Genomic DNA, 23,281 nt, shown 5'->3' on the forward strand with positions numbered 1-23,281 from the left:
GCTTCTGTGTCTTTTTGAAAAGACCCTAGTAATAATGATAGTTTCTTAGCTTTTGATTATGGCAAGATGGTCTAGGTTTATGTAGAATTCTTCCCAAAACTGAAATGACCCTTCCTCCAAAGAAAACATTTTTACAAAGTTACACTTTGTTAATATTATTATAAATTATAATCATTTAAATTCTGAATAAAATTAAAAGGTAGAAAATATAACATCATTTCCCTGTATAGTACAAATTGTTTTGTATAAATTTTAGTAAGTTTGAAACAATGTATGAGTAATCAACTTAAGATATTTTATTCCTAATTAGTGTAGACAAAATAAAGCTAAAATTATTTACTGCTAAAAAAGATATAAATTAGTTTCTCCACTCTGTATTCACATTATGCCATTTCCCCATCAATCTCTATTTAAATAATTCTCTATTCCAGGACACAATTAATTCAAATAAATTGGCCCATTTTTATACCCATTTTAATGCAAAACACAAAGCTAAAGCAGTAAATAGTTCATTTTTCTGATTTGATAAAGCTAACCCACTATAATTAATGTTTTTGTGGTATTCTAATAAATGATGCTTCTTAAAAAGCAATTATCCGATAACTAATATTCAGAGAAGTAAAAAAAATTTCATTCAGATCCAAGTATTTTTCATAATTTACATGAAGGCATTCTAATAAACTCTTGATTTGTAAGCTAATTTACAAACTAGAAAATACTCTCAGACATCTTTCTGTATTATTTCCTAAGTATTGATGCTTACCAATTCAAATAGTTGAACGGTCTATAGATTAACTCTAAAAACTATCTCATGCTGAATAACTATAAAACTTTCACCTTTCATGTTTACCTACCTGATTATATTGGACTTGGGAAAAAACAATACCTAGTCTATCAGAAAATTCTATCAATCCTCCTTCAAAATATGTCAAGACTATTTCCTACCACCTCCACTGCTACTACCCTAATTTAAGCCAACATTAAACTCTGTCTAAATTGTTACAAATGCTTCATAACTGAAAACTGGGTACCCTGGGGTGCCATAATAAATGTCCTAGATGCCCAAGATCAGGGCCATGCTTCCTCTGATTGTGCTAGAATAGGATCTGTTATAGGTCTGTCTGTCTGTCTCTCTCTCTCTCTTTCTGTTTCTGGTAGTTCCCTTGGCTTATGGCAGCATAACTGATTTTTACCAGACATTCTCCCTGTGTATAAGTCTGTGTCCAAATATCCTCTTTTTATAAGGACATCAGTTACATCAGATTAGGGGCCCAACTCATCTTAACTAATTGGAATTACAATAGCCCTACTTTCTAATAAGGTCACACTGAGCTACTAGGGGTAAGGTAGAACCTTCAACATAAGAATTTTTGGAAAAGAAAATCAACTCATAACACTACAATACACAATTCTATCCTTGCAGTCATCATTTGATTCTCAACATTACCATTCTTCCCCTTACTTAAACTATAACGGTGACACAGCCAACACGATTTTCTTTGAGTACGCAAGGCATGCTCCAGTCTCCTTTATACTTTCATATAGGTCCTTGCTTGGAATACTTTTTTTCATAATCTTCATGGCCTGCTCTTCATTTTATTCAGGTTTCAGCTCAGTTACCACTTGAGTAAGCTCTTCTCTGTCTTCCCCACTTTGAAAAGTAACTACTCTCTCCCACCCACTGGATTCTCTATCACTCTATTAATGTATCATATCTGACAAGTTTCATACTAACTTGAATTATTATCTATCTTTCTCAACTAAACTATAAGCTGCAAGTAGGCAGAGACTCTTTTTTTTGTTCCCTATTCTATCTAGATTGGTACGTGGCATACAGGAAGTGTTAAATAAATATTTATTGAAAAAAAATGAATTAAATTAAAACATGGAAGTGCTTTATATATTTAAGAAAGTGCAAGAATGCATAAAATTTTGTACCTTCAGTGAATTTATAACTTAGCTATTATGATATGGCATTGTATTAAAATTCAATTCCAATTCCAGAAATAAATTTCTAAAGACTAAAGTATACAAGAGCTCACTAATGTAAAACACATTACACATTTTTAGTCATCTGCCAGTTATTTTCACAATATTGTAACTACAATTCAAACTTAGTCAACCTAAAATCAAATGACTCATTTTCATCCCCACAAAACTACCCAAACATAATGAACAAATTCAACCTTTGGCATCTCTTTCATTTATTCCTTTCTGCATCTTCTTCCCAACTCTAGTCCAGCCCAAACTTTCTCTAATGTAAGGAGCTACATTCTTCTGGTCTTCAGTTTTACTCTCTTCAATCCACCTATTCAACAAACCCTCTCAGAGTAATGTTCTTATAAGCATATATGTTGCTCTAAAATCTTTACTACTCTATCTCACTCCCCAGGAAATGAAATAAAGTACTTTAGCACAGTTTTAAAAACAATCCATGATCTTCCCCCACCTACCTTTGTAATCTCTTTCTTTATAACCACCGAAGCTTTATAACCCACTGAAACTATACTTTTTTGGCATTCCCTGACTTCTATTTCCATCTACATGCCTTTATCTCATCTCTTTATAAAACTCTTCTTCTATAGCTTCTTCCTACTAATCATTATTTTAGCTTGATCTAAAATGTTATCACCTCACAAAGATATAACAGAAGTGCCTTAGTAATCACTTATCACATATCAGTATGTGTCCTAACTTTCCCATTAAATTGAACTCCCTCTGGTTAAGAAATATATCTAAAACATTTTTTATTCCAAAAGCACCTTTCACAGTGCATTATAAACAATAACACTCAAAACAAATACATAGAAATTAGGTTAAAAAGCAAATCAGTTTTCAATAAGAGATGACACAATGAAATTAAATTACTTACAATATATACAGTCTGATTGTTGAGATTTTCAGCTTTGGTTACTTGTTTAAATAAGCGAACAAAGTCATTAAATGTTTCACAGGTTATTTGGGTAGAACAACCATCCTCTGAAGAACGATGATGACTCAACTTGTTTAAAATTTGTTCTAAAAGCAGTCTCAAGGTAAAGCATTCAACACAATTCACAAAGACATGTGGGAGCTAAAAAAAAAAGTGTAAATAGAAAACATAAACAATAATGGCTCTGTTGGGTATCCCCCATTTGCCCTTCTAAATCCACGACCCCACCTTTCTCAACCTGCTCTGTTTCCCAGGAAGCTTTCAACTACACACTGCACCACCTACACTGGTTCTAGTTGGATATTCTGTTCTAGCTGGAAGAACCAGCAAGAGACTGCAAAAGACTGGTAAGAGAGAAAAGTTGCATATTTAATTCCCTTGACTCCCACCCCTACCCCTCAGTGGCCCACAGTTTGACAGTGGGTGCATTCTTCTACCAAGCGCCACAGATTCAGTTGGGCAGTCCCTCATCTAAGGTTACAGTTCCTGATGGGGTCTGGTAACAGCTCCTCCTGTGGCCTATTCAGGTTGGGGAAAATAAAGGTTCTCAATACTTCATCATCTCTTATTGGTTCCTTAATATTGGTTCAACCTTTGTAAAAATAGTCCCTTCATTAAACTCACTTCAATTATTGGCCATTTGTTTTCCACAGGAACTCAAACTTTTTCCTACACAGAAATCTAATGAAGAAACTCAAGTTCACTGAATGTTAAAATTCTTAATGGAGGGCCTCCCTGGTGGTGCAAGGGGTTAAACACTGCACTATGAAGCAATCCACAGCCTCTGCAGCATGAGTTCAATCCCCAGGAGGCCAGGGAGCAACTCACATGGCGCAGCAGACCTCTCCTGTCTCTCTGCTGTTCCCCTCAGCAGTGTATTTCAGTCACTCTGCCTGTTCTGCTCCTCACTCTGTCACTCCACCCCGCATCTCTGGCCTGTACCCCAGCTCTTGTATGCATAAATGAATAAAAATCTTTTAAAAAAAATTGTTAGTGGGAATTTCATACTTAAAATTTTAAGGTAATAACCTTAATGATGAATGAACCCAATGAATGAGTAATCAAAAAATTATTTTAATAATTAGAAATCATAATAGTCCTCTTATGAGAATTGAGAACTAGCTCTTCATTTAAAGATTAAAATGGAGATGATTCCAAAGTAACAAGGAAACAAAAAGACTTGCTCAGAAATATAGACTGTTCTCAGAATGAATTTTTTTTTTTTAAAGATTTATTTATTTATTTATATATACAAGCACTGGGTACAGTCAGAAGCGCGGGAGGGTGAGAGAATTCACCAGAGCCAGAGCAGGGAGCAGAGCAGGCAGAAGGACCTAAGTACACTGCTGAGGGGAGCAGCGGGCGGCAGGAGAGGTCTGTGCGCCATGCGGGACCCTCCTCCGGTGGCCGGTGGCCGGGGAGCAGCTGGGGATCAAACCGGTGCCGCAGAGGCTGCAGCTTCGCAACCCAGCGCTCAACCACTGCACCACCGGGGAGGCCCTCAGAATGAAATCTTAAGAGCAGTATTGATCATTCAGAGGAAGATAACTTGTGGCATCTGACACAAATGGAACCAGTAAATCTTTTTAGTGCTATACCATAAATCACGCCCAAATGAGGCTTTTCATTCTTTCAGAATAACAGTGTAACTACGGTTACATTATATTTATTTAGGCAGAGTTTAACCAGCCTTTGCTGACTTCCTTTACCCCCATTTCTTTATATACTAGAGTCCATAATATCTGTTTTGAATAAGTGTCTTACTGCTATCTGTGTACTATCCATGACCTTTAGTGGTAGCAAATTCTAAGTGTCTCTTTGTGTACCTGTACCAGAAATGGTGATAATCACCATTTATTAAAGTGTTTGAACAGCAAAAAAACACTATAATGTATTAAAAAGTGAACTATAACCTTAAATATGGAACTCCCTTATTTGCTTTTCATGCTTTTACCTGTTATATGTGTGTGTTTTTTGGTGTGTGTGTGTGTGTGATACTTCACATAGGAAGTTCTCAAATGCAAATGCCAGGACCTTGCTCACACAGATTATGAAATCTGAGCATCTAATTTTTTAAAAAAAGCACAGAAGATCTTCAGGCTCCAAGGTTAATACCCACAACCTGATATCAGCAAAGCACTGTGCATGGTGCCCGGCAGAATCTCAAGAAACCAGGAAGCACAAACAGAGATCACAGCTGAGAGGGCTAAAGAAACAAGCGCAGTGTGCTGAGGTCACACAACAGAGGGACATCTAACACAGTGTGGGATAGCAGAGAAGTCTTCCTTCACTTCAAGTAGAAAAATAAATAATCATTTTCCAAGCAACAGGATAGTAAAAATGGTGTGGGAAAGTAGTACAGGAAAGCCAGAGGGTGTAGTACATGCCAAGGTTTGAAATTAAAAGCAGGAACTTTAAACAGTTCAGCATGCCATGCAAAACATGCATACTGTGCTTAGAACTAGGATTACCAAACTCCAGCCTACGGGTCATCTGTTTGACATATAAAAGCTATATTAGAACACAGGCATATCCATTCACATCCTGCCCATAGCTACTTTCACATCAAGGCAGAGTGGAACAGTTATAATAGAAACTATACTGCCAACAAGCCTAAAATAGTTACTATCAGACCCTTAAGAAAAAGCTTACTCACCTTTGATTTAAGATACAAAAGAAGATATGGAAATAATCATTAATAGCAGTTTACCAAGTGCTTAACAAATGAGCATTTTTCATGTATTAACTCATTTAATTCTCAACAATTCCATGTGTGGTCACTATGAGCCCTGTTTTTCAGATAGGGAAAGCACTAAGTGGTGAATCCAAAAGAACATGAGTGGACCAGATTCTACAGCCCAAACTCTTTAACTATTTATGTAACACTATGAAAGATAAACTGAATTAGGGCCTCCCTGGTGGCGCAGGGGTTAAAGTCTCAGTGCTATCAAGCTATTGCCAGTCAACTAACCCACATGGCACAGCAGACTTCTATCTCACCCATTACTCCCCTTAGCAGCGTGTTTCAGTAGATTCACCTGTTCTGCTTCCCACTCTGTCTCTGGTGAATCCTCTGGCCCCCCGCACCTCTGGCCTATACCCCAGTTCTTATATGCATACATAAAAAAAATAAATCTTTTAAAAAAAAGATACACTGAATTACTTTGTGAAAATTCCTATTTATATATCAGGCAAAAGCACTTAGGCAGTTTACTGAAGATCTGCAATAAGATTTTCAAGTAATTGCAGGGTGAGTAACAGATTGCATTAGGAAACTGCTATATAAATACGTGAAAGAAACAACGGTAAATGAAAATGAAATAGCAACAGCTAAAATTAAAGGTAACTGAAGTTAAGACATCAATAGAACATGTTTACTTGTTCAATTTACTAAAAGAGCAAGGATAAGGAAACAGGAAAGAACAAGTTTAGACCTCTGTGGGAGTGGCAAGGCCATTCACCATGATAGGCAATATGGGATGGTTAGAGTAAAGTCAGTTTTGTATTTGCAGAGATTCAGAATTACCAGTATCTAACAGACTGTTTAGATTGTTGCATATAATAAACTGTTGTATATAATAAATACAACAATGGGAAAGAACTGATTTTAATGTATTTTTAAATTTAATATTACATGTTTTACCACAAATGTTATCAGGTAATAAAAGTTACAGAGGGGACTATGACTCAAGTTAAAAAGTAACTTTCTAACATCAAGTTTCAAATTATCTAACAACGACTTCTGAAGTTCAGTCCTTTAAAGTAGTCAAACAAATGTTGGTCACAAATGTTTTATATAAAAGATAGTCCTTCAGAGAAAAGCAAACTGGACTAAACAGCAGCTCAGATCCCTTCCATTTCTAGAATTCTCTTAATAGAAATCAGTTAACAATGAGTTTGGGGTTAATCTTACCTCTAAAGTATTCAGCAAGGTTTGTGTTACATAAGTCTTCCCACTGGCAGTATGACCATAAATAAAAATGGATGGAAAGCTGAAATGATGTCTCTAAGAGAGAAAAAAATAACAGCCCATAAATACAAAACTGAAATAAATATCAACTCATGAGAAAGTTGTATGTGGTAAAATACTCTATCCAAATTATTTCAAGAGTGTGCACACAGTGGATTTCATCATCACTTGACTTGAACTATAAGCACTTTCTGATAAGAAATTACAATTTCTGAAAAACAATATTTGGTGCGTTTATTATATATACATTTTACCATATATCTGTACTATTTATTATTGTACAGGTCTATTTATACAAACTCTTATATTTTCCAATTTGTAGATCTGAGATATTTTTCAAGGATAATTATGACAATACTTCATTTTTATCTTAACCTTTTTATAAAGACCTTAACCCTACAGACTGCATTTATACATTTTGAAATTAACTGTGGCATATTTAATCGCAGGGTTAGAGGGAATTTTAAGAGTCTCTGTTTTTAGGAAAACTTATAAAACACTTGTGAATTATGCATACTATATTTACCCTAGCCTAAATGTATACATTTCATCAAATAAAATGATAAAAATGACAGAGCATATATTTCAAATAATTATTTGCAAGATGCTTGCATAATACATTAGGTGCCCACCAAAAAAAGTAAAAATTGTCAAAGGCCCTTCCATTGGTCTAGCCAATATTGTGACTACGCTTTAGTCACTCAGTGAATGCACACTTGTTAGACACCTATTAAATGTTGAAAACCATGATGAGCCAAAGAGTACAAATCTGTTTTGGTGGAGTTCATAATGTAGTGGAAAGATAAAACATTTAAAAAATAATTACAAGAAAATTTGATGACGAAATTTTCATGAGAGTCTCTATAATCTACCTTGTACAATAGTAGTCACATATAATTTATTCTAGCCAGTAATTAAACATTTCCTTTTGCAAGACAAATCAGGAACTCGGATTTATATAGGAATAATCTTTTTGAATGGTATATGTCTATGCAAAAACAATTCCAATGCTAAAAGAGACTGAAAATAGATGTTTTAATACATGATAGCCATTTCTAAAGGTTTATGTAGCAATTTTATAAATTAACTAGATCAAAAATTCTGTTCAAGGAACTAAATACATGCTTGTTGAGCATCTCTGCTACCCAAACAGTGTATTTCACATTTAAAGAGAAGTTCCAGACAGCCTTTCAGGAAATTTTTCCAAGCTACATTAAAAGTCTCCTTTTCCAGAATCCTGCCACAGGTGACTGCATACATTATTTGGTGCTTAATAATGTCTCATCTTTTCCCTTGCTATCTAGAATTGTATTGAACTCCCACACTGTTACTTAACTTTTCATCTTCATAAACCTCTTTAACATAAATTGTAATAAGTCAAGATTTGGCACAGTGCCTAACACAGAGAACATGCATAGTATATACTTAATGCTAAACAAATGATGACTCTGCTTAGAAATATGAACCAGGTTTTTGCATTTCTCTGCATCTCCCACATGCACAGAACCTAGCAGAAAAGTGAGAGTAATATTGTCAAACATGATTTGCAAAGCTCAAAACCTTTTTCATACTACTACCAAGTCAATACTACACCTTATCCCTATATGCCAGTACACTTTATCAACTGGAGCACTTCTGGCTGTAAATTTATCAACCAAGGGGACGGAATGTATAGAACATAACCACAAAAATGTTTCAGTGATAATATGGGTAACTAAAACGGAAAACACTATAACCTGAAACTGACAGAAGATAAAGTCATTAATCTCTTAATTCCCTAACAAACGCTCTCTTAAAAGGAGGGTGGTATTTTTCCACTAAACTTCACAGACCACCTTAAGTGCCATTCACCATTTTCAGTTAGAAGAAAGTACTTAAGAAAGCAAACAGAAGATAGGTGGGTGGTGGGGATGGGTGAGGGGAAGTAGATAATGAGTATGACCCTAGGCTCTCTTTTACCCTCCATACAGTTACGATTCAAGTCTGATTAATTACAAGTCGAAATAAACAGCCTGAAGCAAAAGGTTCACCAAAGGCCACCAGAATATAATAAAAAGGTTGCTTTGAATTGGTAATACCACCTCTTACATAAGAAATGAACTCCCCAGAAGTTCATTCATCCCGGGCAAGACCCTCTACCTCTTGGGAATCCTGTGCACCGCTAGTCAGGAAGCCTAGCCTCCAACCTCTTGAGGGCTTTTACGACTCTGCAAAAGCTGCGAAAGTTTTAAACCTGAAAGCACCACGCTGGTCCTCTCTGGTCTTGAAAACCGACTCTTCGCACCTAAATTACACCAACTACATCACTGAAATTCGCATGACCTCGTATTTGATTAACAAACAACTGCAAGTGGATACCAGCTGTATAAAATCCCGTTCTGTGGCCTTGTGTGAAACTCAGGGCCAACGTCCAGTAGAGAAGAGGCCTAATCGGAAGTTACTCTGCGGGGTAGACCTAGCAGCCCCTTTGTCCACGCAAAGCGTGACCTTCTGCCCTTCAAGCCAAACACAAACGTTAAAAAATGGAAACGTGTCCAAGACCCTGCCTCCAGGATTTGGAAGAGAAGCGAGACTTGGACAATACCTCTCCAAACAGGGACTGCAAGGTGGACACTTGGGACTCGCGACAAAGCACCATGTTTTCCAAGTGAGGCATCCTGGCCAGTGCGCGGGAACCGGGCAGCCCGCGGCCCACTCGGCCACACGAGCCGGAGCCTCCCCTCAGCCCTCGGGCCGCGCTCCCGCCGGAAACCCGACTCGCGGGGTGATGGGAGGGGCCGACGTGGCCGTGCGTCCGCGTGACGTCAGCGCGCAGAGCGTCCCCCTTTCCCCGTCTCCCGCGGTCGCTGTTGCTAAGTTACTTCCTGCTCAGAGCCGGGTAGCGAGCGTTGCTTTTGTGCGGTGCAGTCTCTGGTCCAGGCCTTTCCCACCCAAAGAGCAAGAAGATGCGGGAGTGGGCGAAGAGAAGCGGGCCTAGAAAGATCTAAGGGAGTCTGTGTGGTCTCCAATCACCCTCGAATTCTGGGATGCCCCTGAGTTGAAAGTAGCAGAACTTTGGTCATGTAGCTGCACAGTGGGTGGGAAGGGGGACCTCTTTACAGGGAAGGCAGAGTTAAGAGGATCATTATTCTCAAAAGATGGGGGAATTCTCTCACGAAGCTGTGGGAAATTAATGGCGTCTGGTGCTTGGGGGGGGGAAATGTAATAATGTTGAATGAACATTCAACGCTGTGATTACTATTTTTAATGCAAGGCTGAGAAAAGATCTCAAACTACTTGGCCTCTCCCTTAGGAGAGGAGAAAATTGTAGTCTGTGTCGGCAGTAGCCACAGTAGTAAAAATAATGCTACCTTTAATTTAATATAAGGCTTTCACGTATGTTTATTTGTGGAACACCTAATAGATACGAGACACTAGAGGATTATTTAAATAAGGAAATATAGAAGTAGAAAGAAAAGTGTGGTGAAAGGGGCTTGGAAATTGAATCGGTGGCCCCAACCAAGGGGTTTGAGGACCTCAAGGTTAGTCAAAATCATTTTTAAAGCAAGTCTATACGCAGTTAGTTGCCTAAGTACTTTTTTGAGACTTAATAAAGGATTCAATGAGACCATCATCGAACCTTTGTCTCTTCCTAAGGAAAGCTAGCCCTTAACATCCAAGACTGAATTATATATACACTCTCATAGTGTTATAGGACAGGGAGAGGGGCAGCCCAAACCCCGCAAACTTGCCTGTTCTAAATGGGTTTTGCCATCTGCCACATCAACACAAAACTTGAGACTTTAATGGGAAGGAACTTTAATAAAACTAGGAAACAATACAGGTAAGGCAAAGAGTCTTTATGAAAGCAGAAAACCCTGTCTTCTCCCCAGCTCGATTTTCACTATATCACAATTCCTGGCACATACATAATAAACAGTCAATAAATACCTGTTGACTTGAGAGGAAGTACTTACTGTCTGGATAGAATTAGCAGTTTCTCAGAAAAGGGAACAGGGAAGATGAGTCCTAAGAATAAGAGTTCACCTGTGAGACTAACAAAGAAATACTAAATGAGTAAGGCAAGAAAGAAACAAAAGAAGGACAAGAAAGAGACAAAAGAAGGCAAACGGAAATTGAATCCTTACAACATATTTAATAGCTATTTGTCCTGTATTGAAACTCAAGTGTCAGTTAAAGGAAAAGTCAGGAGTACTTAGAGTCACAAGCAGATATTATACTAGTTTTTCTATACATCACAATTTATTTTATGAACCAAAATTTTTGGTAACTCATCACTGTTTTTAAATAAAATGAGTACAATAAAGAGGGAAATTAAGCAATATTGTCCAGGTGGGATCAACGAAAGCACAAAGATCATTAGTAACAGAAGAGGAAGAATCAAAGAGATGGTAGTGTGCATAAGACTTGACCAATGTTGCTGATTTCTAAGTAGGAAGAATAGGACCATGAGCCAAGGAAACATTCAGCCCTCCAGAAGCTGGAAAAAGAGGAGAATAGAGTCTTCCCTGAAGCATTCAGAAAGGAATGAAATCCTGCTTAAATTTTTTTTTTCCCCAGTGAAAACACCCTTTTTAGACTTCTGAGCTCCAGGTCTCTTATAAATTAATTTGTGTTGTTTCAGTCTACATAATATGTGGTAATGTAATAGGGTGGTCCCTGTCCTATAACAGTAATGTGTTGCAGCAGAAATAAAAAACTAATACTCACCTATTACATTAGAGTTCATTCTGCTAGGATTAAACTTTATATACTCTCCACTGAATGGTACTCCTGTTGATTAGTTTCCATAGTGATCATTTTTTAAAACAATTCAGGGATAGAGGCCTCCCTGGTGTTGCAAAGGGTTAAGCACCACATCATGAGGCAGTCCAAGGCCTCTGCAGCAGGAGTTCAATCCCCAGCTGGCCAGGGAGTGACCCACATGGTGCCACAGACCTCTCCTGTCTCGCCCGCTGCTCCCCTCAGCAGTGTGTTTCAGTTGGTCTGCCCGTTCTGTTCCCCACTCTGTCTCTGGTGAATCCTCTCACACACACTTGCCCATCTCTGGCCTGTACCCTGGCTCTTGTATGAATAAATAAATCTTAAAAAAAAAAATAAACAATTCAGGGATATTAAAATGATTTTAAATGTTACTGTGCTTATTGATTTCAAGAGTAAGGGTCTTAAAACAATATACACTAATGTATTATAACTTTTTATTGTATCAACCCATTTACTCATTAAATCACAATTTATTACAAAAGATTTAACTCAGGAACAGCCAAATGCAAGAGATGCATAGGAAATGTATGGAGGAAAAGCATGTAGTTTCCATGCTCTCTTTGGATATACCATATCCCCAACTCTTTATAAGTTCACCAACCTGGGAGCTTTCCGAAACCCTCCTTTTTCCAGAGGTGGGGTGGGGGTGGTTTTATTTAGGTTTCATTACTTAGGCAAAAATTTGTTAACTCATTGATCATTAACAAATCATTCAACCTCCAGCCCCTCTCTCTCCCTGGAAATCTGGAGGTGGGACAGGCTGGTTCCCCTGACATCCAGTTCCTATCCTTGAGGTGCTTCAATAAGTTGCCTCATTAACATAATAAAAGACATCTTTTTCTCTCACTAACCAGGAAATGTTAAGTTCCTTGATTTATTCTACCCATTCTTGTAACTCTTGTCAGCTTATCTTACATATCAGCTATGCCTTTTTATATTAAAACTTGTGGAATGCCAATGGAATACTACTCAGCGATCAAAAAGATAAACTTAGGTCATTTGCAGCAACATTTGCAGCAACAGCTGGAAGGGATTATGCTCAGTGAAATAAGCCTGAAGGGAAAAGAAAAATATCGGATGGTTTCACTTAAAGGAGGAATATAGGGAAACTGAGCAGAGGATCAGAAAAAAAGACGGGCCTCCCCGGTGGCGCAGTGGTTGAGCGTTGGGTTGCGAAGCTGCCCGCAGCCTCTGCAGCGCTGGTTCGATCCCGGCTGCTCCCCGGCCACCGGAGGAGGGTCCCACATGGCGCGCAGACCTCTCCTGCCGCCCGCTGCTCCCTTCAGCAGTGTACTTCCGTCCTTCTGCCTGCTCTGGTCCCTGCTCTGCCTCTGGTGAATTCTCTCACCCTCCCGCGCCTCTGACTGTACCCAGTGCTTGTATAAATAAATAAATAAATCTTTAAAAAAAAAAAGAAAAAAAGACAAAACTTGCAGGCAAACTATAGATCTATACAGCATATATAAACTATACAGCAAGGGAGGTGGAGGGAGAGGGAAGGAAGAGCATAAGCAACTATGGTGACAGTTCATGGCAATGTGGTGATGGGAGATTTATGGGGCCCACAGTTGAGGGGAGAAATGAAATTTTGTTCAAAAATGAACAACAATGTAAGAAAATGAAAGTTTAATAAAAATAAAATAAAGTGTTTAAATATATATATAAAAAGCCTTCTGGAGTGCCATAAAATGAACAGGGAAATGACCTTAAAAATTGGAAATTAGTGCTAAGCATTCAAGTTAAATAGTAAAACTTAAAAATAAACCCAAAATCATAGCAGGAAGAATTAAATATAAAAATAAGAATTTATGAAACAGAAAATGAATATTAAGTAGGGAAAAATCAATAAAGTCAAAAGTTAGGTTTTAAAAAGGTTGTCTTCCAGGTTTTGTCTAGTAGACCAAAAAACCACAAATTAGTAATAATACAAGTGGGAAAAGTTTCAAAAATAAATGTGCAGCTAAAATTACAAAAAGGAATACTGCTGGAAAACTTCGTGCTAAATGCACTATGGTCTAAATGTTGTATAGACCCCCCTCCCCCAAATTCACATGTTAAAATCCTAATGTCCAATATGGTGGTATCAGGAGGTTGGGGCTTTGAGAGGTGATTAGGTTAGAAGAGTGGAGTTCTCATCAATTGGATTAGTGAATTATGGCCCCCACTGAAAGCCTTAGCCCCTTCCACTTTAGGAGGACACAATAAAAAGTACAGTGGCAATAAACTAGAAAGTGAGTTCTTACCAAAACAAGATGCTGTTGGCACTTTGATTTTGTACTTCCTAGCTTCTAGAATTGTAAGAAATAAGTGTCTGTTGTTTATAAGGCCCTATTTATGTTTTGGGGTTTCATTACCAGGCCACCATTTTCCATGCTTCATACTCTCTGAAAGTTATATATATTAGAAGTCTTTTTTTAAATATTACATTGAATAGGACAAATATTTTGAAATTCACCTCAACTCAAATTCATTTCAATGAGATAGTTTTTAAAAATTATACTACATAAGAAAAGAAAATAATAGCAATAGGTAATGAAACTATATTCAAAAGTAATTTATGTAGTAAAATATAAGAAAATCCAATATCAGAGTGAAATTAAATCAATATTAAGTTGAAAAAGCAATTCAGTTAACTTTTCCACTGCAACAGCCAAATCCATTATTTTTATATTACTTCTTTCTAGACTTTCAATATTGCATTTCTAAGTAGAATTTATTGGACAGGCTAATATAATATGTCTTAAAAGATATTATATTCATTACTAGTGAATATTCATGAATACATTCTTATTCAAAAGATAAATAATAAAGCATAGGTTCTAGAATCAAACAGACTTGAGTTAGAATCTTGACTCCAATACTTTTTATTGTGACATTGGGCATATTACTTTTCTAAGTCTTAGAAAAATGTCCTCATCTGAAAAGTGAAGGGAGAGTAAAAAAAAAAAAAAATCCTGCCTTACAAAACTGACAACTCCCCAATACCAGAATAACCCACCCACAGCCCTTTCTACCCACTCAGCTCCAGTGCCACCTTGCAAACCATCCCCCACCCCAACTCCAACCCCAACCCCCAAGTGGGGAGCCAAGGATCAATACCCTAGTTGAGTTTGCTCAGACCACGGAGGACAAGAGTCGGGCAGCATCATCCACACCCTCTTTACCCCTCTTCCTTGGTATTTATGTATATTCGTGGAAGGATGAACATTTAACTGAACTTGGTCTGGGGTCTTTTTTGCTAAATTATCATAGCACATCAAGCCCCTTTGCTGATGACTTTTAGAATGGAAAGGATCGAATCTAACTGAAATGCAGTCTAAAATGGACAGGAGAGATCAAATGTTAAGAGAGTACTCTTAAGTTCAGTCACTTCGCCACTCTACCTGTCATGAGCCCTTGTCACCTGAAAAAGGGGACCTTAGAGGACTGATGGCTGGAGGATTGAGACATTTAACTTCAGGCGCCGCTGCAGCTTCTTGATTCTGCCTCTAGATGTCAGCCTTGGAAGTCACAATAACAACTCTATGCTCCTAAAAGCACATCACTCTGAGAAAGGGTCTCCAAATCGGCTTGCCCCTCAGAGGATATGACAAACCTTAATTGGTTGAACTGAGACTCACCAAAACTGAGGAGCTGCAGAGGTGGGAGTGGAGACAAATAACTTTTTTATTCCTTGTAAGATTTGTAAGGAGACCAGAGATTAGGGGCTGGAGTTAGGGTACACAGTATGAATTATCTGAAAGATATCACCTCTGAGTTGCCTCAGCACTGAACTATTTTAAGTTAGTAGCTACCTCCTATCCCTAGCAGAATGGGCTGTGATTTTTTTTTACTGGCCCCAAGACCTCCAGGCTGCTGAGACAGCTGGGTTTCCCCTAAACTCCCTGTCTGTAAAAAATGGTGATGATGGGCCTCCCCCGTGGCATGTGGGTTGAGTGCAGCACTGTGAAGCTGTCCACAGCCTCTGCGGCGCTGGTTTGATTCCCTGCCAGCCAAGGCAATTCCCACATGGCGCAGCAGACCAATCCTGTCTCGCCCGCTGCTCCCCTCAGCAGTGTACTTCCGTCTGTCTGCCTATTCTGCTCCCTGCTCTGTCTCTGGTGAATTCTCTCACCCTGTCGTGCCTCTGGCCTGTACCCGAGCTTGTATAAATAAACAAATCTTTTTTAAAAAGTGATGATGGTAATAAATAATAATGCCTGATTTGGAGGTTTATAAAAGCACAGAACTAAAACATAGGGCAAAAAAGTCATGCAAGATGGTAGGGAGTTGGTAAAAATCTGTGTTCTGAAGACCTGCAGAGGAGAATAAACTTAAAACACCTTATGCTTTGACCTACATTTTCTTTACATATATTGTTTTGTGTTAATTATATCTTAACTAAACTTTCTAAAAGTAAAAATAGGGAAAAGTAAAAATAAAATATAAATCTGAAAATGAGAAGTATATAAAGTAAAAACCTCTCCTTCATTCTATTATTTATACTCCCATACTCCCCAGGAGAAATTTTAACTTTTACTCAGGCATACACAAAAAAGCACACAAGGGGGGCCTCCCTAGTGGTGCAAGAGGTTAAGATGCAGCCTATGGGGCTATCCGCAGCCACTGCAGCACCAGTTCGGCCCTCTGCCAGCCAGGGAGCAACCCACATGGCACAGCAGACCTCTCCTGGCTCACCAGCTGTTCCCCTCAGTAGTGTAATTCAATCAATCTGCCTGTTCTGTTCCCAGCTCTGTCTCTGGTGAATCCTCTCACCCCCTACACCGCTGGCTGTACCCCAGCTCTTGTATGCATAAATAAATAAATCTTTTTTAAAAAGCACACAAGCATAATCCTTTAAAAAAAAAAACAAAATAATTACTCTTCAACTTTTCACTTAGGAATAATTATGGATAGTGCTGCAATTCCGTACATATATATCTACCTCATACATTAGTAACATAATGTTTTATTGTCTAGAGGTAGACAATTTTTAAACCTTCCATTGATATATAGTTTGTTGTTTTTTGTTGCTGCTATTAAAACAATATTGTAATTGATATTCTTGTACTTACCTCTGACAATTTGTGTGATTATTTCTATAGGATAAATTCCTAGAAATGGATTAAAGGTTATGTGTAACTTTAATTTGATAGAGTGAAATTACCCACCAATGCACAGTCCAACAATCAACAAAAAGTCTATTTTTTGACTTCTCTTCAAGAGTGGAAATTATATTTTCTTTTTTTTCTAATCTGTTAAGAGCAAAATTGGGCCTCCTCTGCTGGTGCAGGCGGTTGAGCGCCACGGTGTGAAGCTGTCCGCAGTCTCTGCAGCGCTGGTTTGATCCCGATCCCCGCTGGCCGGCGAGGGTCCCACATAGCGTGGCAGACCTCTCCTGTCTTGCCTGCTGCTCCCCTCAGCAGTGTATTTCGTCAGTCTGCCTGTTCTGTTTCCCACTCTGTCTCTGGTGAATCCTCTCACCCTCCCGCAAATCTGGCCTGTACCCTGGTTCTTGTATAGATTAATAAATCTTTTTTTAAAAAATTATAATTTGAAGTAATCATTATAACAGTTGCTTATATTTCTCTCACCTAATTTCCAATCAGATTACAATGTATATCCTGGTTCTTGTTCTGGATTTTACATGTAATGTTATGTCAATTCAATATAGTCTTTGCTTTTCATAGTTCTAATATTCACAAATTAAAGTTTCCCTAATCTAATTTAATATCATCAGTGTCCCAACAATCATGACTCACCTCTCAGTTACTATGATTATATTGGCTGCATTTGCATAAAGAAAACAGTTCAGAAACCAGTGCATATAAAACAGATCGATGAACATCATGATCAGAAACCTGTCACATCTTTCAAAGTATGTATGGGATTGCTCAATGTGCTTTGTTGTTAAATTCACACACAGATAGCAAAGCAAGTAGTTGTGCTGCTTCTTTGTCTCCTAATGATAAAACCTACAAAACAGTTTATCCCCCAAAAATGAATACTCAAAATGGGAGTTGGTCACCAAAGATGAAATTTGAGCAAAAAAAAAGAGAAGTGATACCTCTAGAAGAGAAATTTTAGTCACTTGTAAATTAGAGAGCTGACTTAGAAATGCTGACAGTGCTGTCCTTCAAGAAACTGTAGAAATACAAACAGAGGAACTTTGTGAAGGCATATTTATCAACAAAAATATGGAAAGTGTTTGTAATGAAAAGGATAAAGATATCCCAAGGAAATGATACTGGCAAAAATTGTCACTGTAAAGCAATGTGCAGAAATATTTCACACATTGACAGCACAAAGGATGAAAGTAAATAACATCTATACACCAATAATGACAGTATGAAAATGTAATCAAAAAATTATTTTTCAAGAAACAATAACAGTGAGTTCCTAGCAGTGAATATAAAAGAATAGACAAGACATTTGAGACGTCTTGAGTTCATCATTCTAAAAATATATACATATATAAAAATATAAAAACTTAGAGTTAGTTGGTCCCCTGCAGTCACTTGGGAAAAACAGGGTAAAATCTTAGGAAAAGTTGCAGGAAGATTTTGGGGGAGAGGGGAGGTAGGATTCTGAGATGGCCTAATATGGAGTGAAAAGGAGGAGGAGAGGAAGAGAACTCTAAAAACATTAATTTCATGTTGGGGTCTTACTTCATGACCTTGTCTAAACTAATTACCAGCCAAAAGCTACAATTCAGGACTTTGACATGTGAACTTGGGAGTTAGGGAAGAACAAAAATGTTTAGTCTCTAACGCAGCCAATTTCCCACCCAAGTTCTGCCACCTTCTGTATTTTAACTGCATGTGGAAAACACTGACTGCCAAAATTTTGGTCTTTGAAAATCTACATTTTCTCCTTCTGTCTCTCATTCCTCAAAATCATTCAACTCTCTCCATTCTTCCTAATATAATCCTCAAGAGGATTTCAAGAGTTGAGAAATAAGTGTCAGAGAGGGAGTTTGGCTACCAAGAGGTAAAAAGCATTAGAGGCCTGTGAGTGGAAAAAAACACTGAGAAAAAAATACAAATTAATTCTCAAATACTACTTTTATATTAAAGTCAAAGAAGATTTGTATTATGCTAGCAGACTCAGCTCTTGTTTTTTGTTTGTTTGTTTGTTTTTTGCATTTGTGGTATTTTTTTTTTATTTTTATATTCCCCATAAAATTGCAACCCCCTTATTTTGACCCCAAACTTCCTTTCCCCGTTCCCCCCCCCCATAGTGTGTCTCTGGTTCATAGTTGTATGTAGACTCAGTTCTTGTTAAGCAACAAATGGATCACATAGTAATGGCGGGGAAAGTGTACACCCCAGATTCAAGAACAGGGCAGTAATTAGTAAAGATTGATGAAAGAGCTCTGATTCACAGAGTTCTCTGTGCAACAACCTCAGCAACTGATTGGCCAACCCTGGATAAATTAAACATTGCAATTGGCACCCCACCTATTTGTTAGCTACTGTCTATGATACAGGTCTCCAGTACAACAATCTAGAAAATAAGAGGGAGAAAGAATTTTAGTCATCATTTGGAAGCAATATCTGGCCTGATCTAACTTGAAGCTATGTATAGGTTTATTTGGCTTATTTTGTGTGAGTAGTTACATATTTTGCTCCAGAAATATTATTGCATTTGATAATAGGACATTGCCCCTATCTTGTTGGGGATATTAAATAATATGTGGTCCATACACCATATTGTCTTCATAAAATCAGAAAAATTTTGAATTCTAAAACCACAAGTTGGTTAGAAAAATGGTTGTAGAACTTGAATATTTTGATCTTAATGGCTGGCTCATGCTCAAAATAACTGTTCCAAGATAGTCTCCTCCAGTCACTTATTTCCAAGCACAGGGGAATATAACATCAGAACAGATGTGCAGGGCAATCGCTCTCAAGGTTGATTAACCCGAAGGCCTGATCTCTCATGAGGCCAGGCAGGGAGCAATGAATCGTGAGGAGATGTAGAATGTGCTGTGGCTCCCTGGCTCACTTGTGTGGAGTGTAAGTCTGCTGTCCAAAGAAGCAATACATCCAGAATAGCAGTATCTCCCTCCCTGTTGGAAACTATATTCTGTGGCTCAGACTATATTCTATGCCCTTGTGATAGAGGGGAAGGGCAGGAACAGAGGAGCATGAACTGTCACTGTTATCCAGCCTGAAGTTTATGAACAGAAAGAATGTTTTAGGGAACATAAATCAAGGTCTTGCCATTTACTAAGGGAATATGCCAGGTAGACACCACATCCTTATTAGATCTCAGTTGTATATGAAAAAGAAGATGCAGTAGAGGGTGGGAGGGGGAAGAAAGCAGTAAAGAAAATCAAGTAGAAAGGCACTGCAATGGAGAATGGTTTATTTCTTTATAATGGAAGACCAGAGCTTATACACAGACTGGAAATTCTCTGAGGAAGAGGCACAGACAAGAACCCAAGAAAACCAAGAGGAAAGGTGGTGACATCTACAGGCCTCCTTACAGTTCTTTCACACTGTGAAATGATCTCTGACATGTGCTAGGGGTCATGTTCACAGTTCAAGGAAGCATCCCATAATCAAGAAACTATTTTATTTTTATTTTTTTTAATAGAGGCATGTTTGATTTATTTATTTGCTTGTTTGTTTGTTTGTTCTGTTTTGTTTATACATGCACTGGGTACAGTCAGAAGCCGGGAGGGTGAGAGTATTCACCAGAGCCAGAGCGGGGAGCAGAGCAGGCAGAAGGACCGAAGTACACTGCTGAGGGGAGCAGCGGGCGGCAGGAGAGGTCTGCGCGCCATGTGGGACCCTCCTCCAGTGGCCGGGGAGCAGCCGGGGATCCAACTGGCGCCGTAGAGGCCGCGGGCAGCTTCGCAACCCAGCGCTCAACCGCTGCGCCACCGAAACTCTATTGTTAAAGAAAGCATTCATATCAGCTCGTTCCAAGGCTTTGATGAACAAAAAGAGGTGGACATAGGTAAGCAAACAAGTATAAATTTTAAGTTATCTACCACAACCTATCTGAAACACGTTTGTCTTGGTACTGTTCAATGTGTTTCTTACATGATAACTTTACTGTGAACTTGAAGAAGGTCAGAGCAGGATTTTACTGGCTAAGAATTTTTCATTCCCTCTTGGGAATTTGCAATCTCTCTATCCTGTAGAGACCCTTGTTAGCCATATGTATTAATGTTTGCTCCATAACGTACAATCTCACAAAGAAGCCGATGAGGGGATGTAATTCTCACAGGTTGATTATACAACAGATCAGGGTAAGATTTAAGCAAGGTTCCTATTTTCCTACACAGGTTGTTATTGCGGTAAGGTTTCTACCCGTCTGTCTCACAGGGGATCCACTATCACTAGCAGGTTTCCCGCACAAGCTGTAGAAAGGGCCCTTGACCTACTTTCGTACACTGCAGGTTCTCAGCTGACATGACCTCCAGCATCTTGCTAATTGTCTTTACTCGCAGCTTCTGACTGTTTTCTCACTTTTCCTTGACCTCCTGGGACTGCCTTCTGTTCACCCTTGGTGTATATTTTACTTCCTGGAATTGGAATGCCATCCATCTTACTTGCTTTATTATTTATTCAGCATCATCTGTGGCTAGATTCCATATACTGGATCCACTCAACCCTCTTTCTGAGAGATGTCATATTATTTTTCCCTCTGATTAGCCTCCTCCTTCTATACCACATTCTTCTCTATTATATGCACATTAACTGACAGGGAACTGTCTTTATGTCATCTTAATTCTTATCTATATTGCAGGGTATTATTAGTTGTTGACTGAATACTTGTTATATTGTATACAGTCAAACTAGTTTTCAAACTACTCACAACTGGTTGTGGTTATGAAAACACTCTGGTGAGTCAGGGCTAGGAATGGAGTAGAATGTTACAGAATGGAAAATACCAGAATGCGTTGCAGAGTGTTTTGGTTTTTGTGTATGGGGTGTATGTGTGTGTGAGTGTGTAACTTGTGTTTATATAAAAGTTGGGAATATTCACATAAAATTATTTTTCATCATTGTAGGTCATGGTCAAAAAGTTTGAAAGTTGTGAAGTGGATTACACACTGGGTTAGATTGATGAACTAGACATTTGTTGTTTTGTCTACTATATTCTCTAGCCATATTTCTGGCAACAGAACTACTTCCATTCCATACTTCTTGGGCAGAATTTACCCCACCCACCAGCCTTGTTATTACAGAATTCCATCCCGTGGTCACAGTGATTAGCTGAGAAGTAAGCAAGTGGCATAAGTCAGTCTAATCAGAGGGACCCTGAGGTTCTTTGACTTTGTTTCTTTTTTGTTGTTATTAAAGCCATGATTTAAAAAAAAAAAAAAAAAACACCTCTTTCATTCCACTGTAGTTGTCAAATTGGTAGCATATGATTTTTTTTAAGTTTTTTTTTTAAGATTTATTTATTCATGCATACAAGAACCAGTGTACAGACCAGAAGTGCGGGAGGGTGAAAAGATTCACCAGAGACAGAGTGGGGAACAGAACAGGCAGACTGACCGAAATACACTGCTGAGGGGAACAGTGGGCGAGGAGAGGTCTGTGGTGTCATGTGGGTATCTCCCTGGCTGCCTGGGATTGAACCTGCGCAGCAGAGGCTGTGGACAGCTTCACAGCGCTGCGCTCAACCGAGGGAGGCACTAGAATATAATTTTAAGGCTACCAGTGGACATACTGAACTTAGAGGAAAAAGACATTGTCTCTTGTCCCAGCATTACCCTTGGACTTACTCATAATGAGCCAACACATTTCCTTTTTTGGCTAAAGTTAGTTTAAATTGGATTTTTGTCCTTTGCAGTGGCAAGAATCATGGCCAATACAAAAGGACATAAAACAAGAAGTGGGGAAAGCTAGATTTAGGCCTAAGAGTCACATGCTAGTTATATTACTCTTGGAAAATCTCAAAAACTATATACATCTCAGTTTTCTCTTCCTCTGAAATATGAGAAATGGATCAGATGGTAACTTGCAGTCCTATTGGTCAACAGAATTCCATGCAGAGCTTTAAAAAATACAGATGCCAGGGGCCTCCCTGGTGGTACAAGGAGTTAAGATGCAACTTATGAAGCTATTTGCAGCCACTGCAGCACGACTTCAATCCCCAGCCAGGGAGCTACCCACATGGTGCAGCAGTCCTCTTCTGATTGGCCCGCTGCTCCCCTCAGCTGTGTATTTCTGTCAGTCTGCCTGTTCTGTTCCCCACTCTGTCTCTGGTGAATCCTCTCACCCTTCCCCTGCACCTCTGGCCTGTACCCCAGTTCTTGTATGCATAAATAAATAAATCTTAAAAAAAAATACAGATGCCAGAGCTCTATACTAGGTTTCTGAATCAAAATTCACAAGAGTATGACCCCTGCAAGCATTTGTGATTTTAAAATGACATTAGGTAATTATCACACACAACCAACTGGGGTAGGTAGACTAGGTCACCTTTTAAGTATTTTCTGCCTTATATTCCTCTGAGATCACAAAGTCTGACCGATTTTCAGCAGTTGACATAGTGACAAATGCAGAACCTGGATTCACACTGTTTTTGTTGACTAGTCTGAGGATAGTGATATGTGTAAAGGGCAATAATGGCTAATGTAAATGTGCTATCACTATTCTTAATTAGCCTTA

General features: G+C 38.5%; 1 protein-coding gene across 1 annotated transcript in view; it reads right to left on the reverse strand.

Annotated features, from left to right (window-relative positions):
• ORC5 (origin recognition complex subunit 5) overlaps positions 1-9,649 on the reverse strand; it is a 58,212-nt gene extending 48,563 nt beyond the window's left edge. The window contains exons 1-3 of the mRNA XM_037511296.1: positions 9,487-9,649; positions 6,846-6,938; positions 2,873-3,073 (exon numbers count right to left, since the gene is read on the reverse strand). Of these exons, the coding sequence (XP_037367193.1) occupies positions 2,873-3,073; positions 6,846-6,938; positions 9,487-9,558 (366 nt within the window). The 5' untranslated portion in view covers positions 9,559-9,649. The remainder of the gene's footprint in view (positions 1-2,872; positions 3,074-6,845; positions 6,939-9,486) is intronic.
• Positions 9,650-23,281: the final 13,632 nt, after the last annotated feature.

Source organism: Talpa occidentalis, unplaced genomic scaffold, assembly GCF_014898055.3.
Source record: "Talpa occidentalis isolate TD23 unplaced genomic scaffold, MPIMG_talOcc4v2.1, whole genome shotgun sequence".
Lineage (NCBI taxonomy): Eukaryota > Metazoa > Chordata > Mammalia > Eulipotyphla > Talpidae > Talpa > Talpa occidentalis.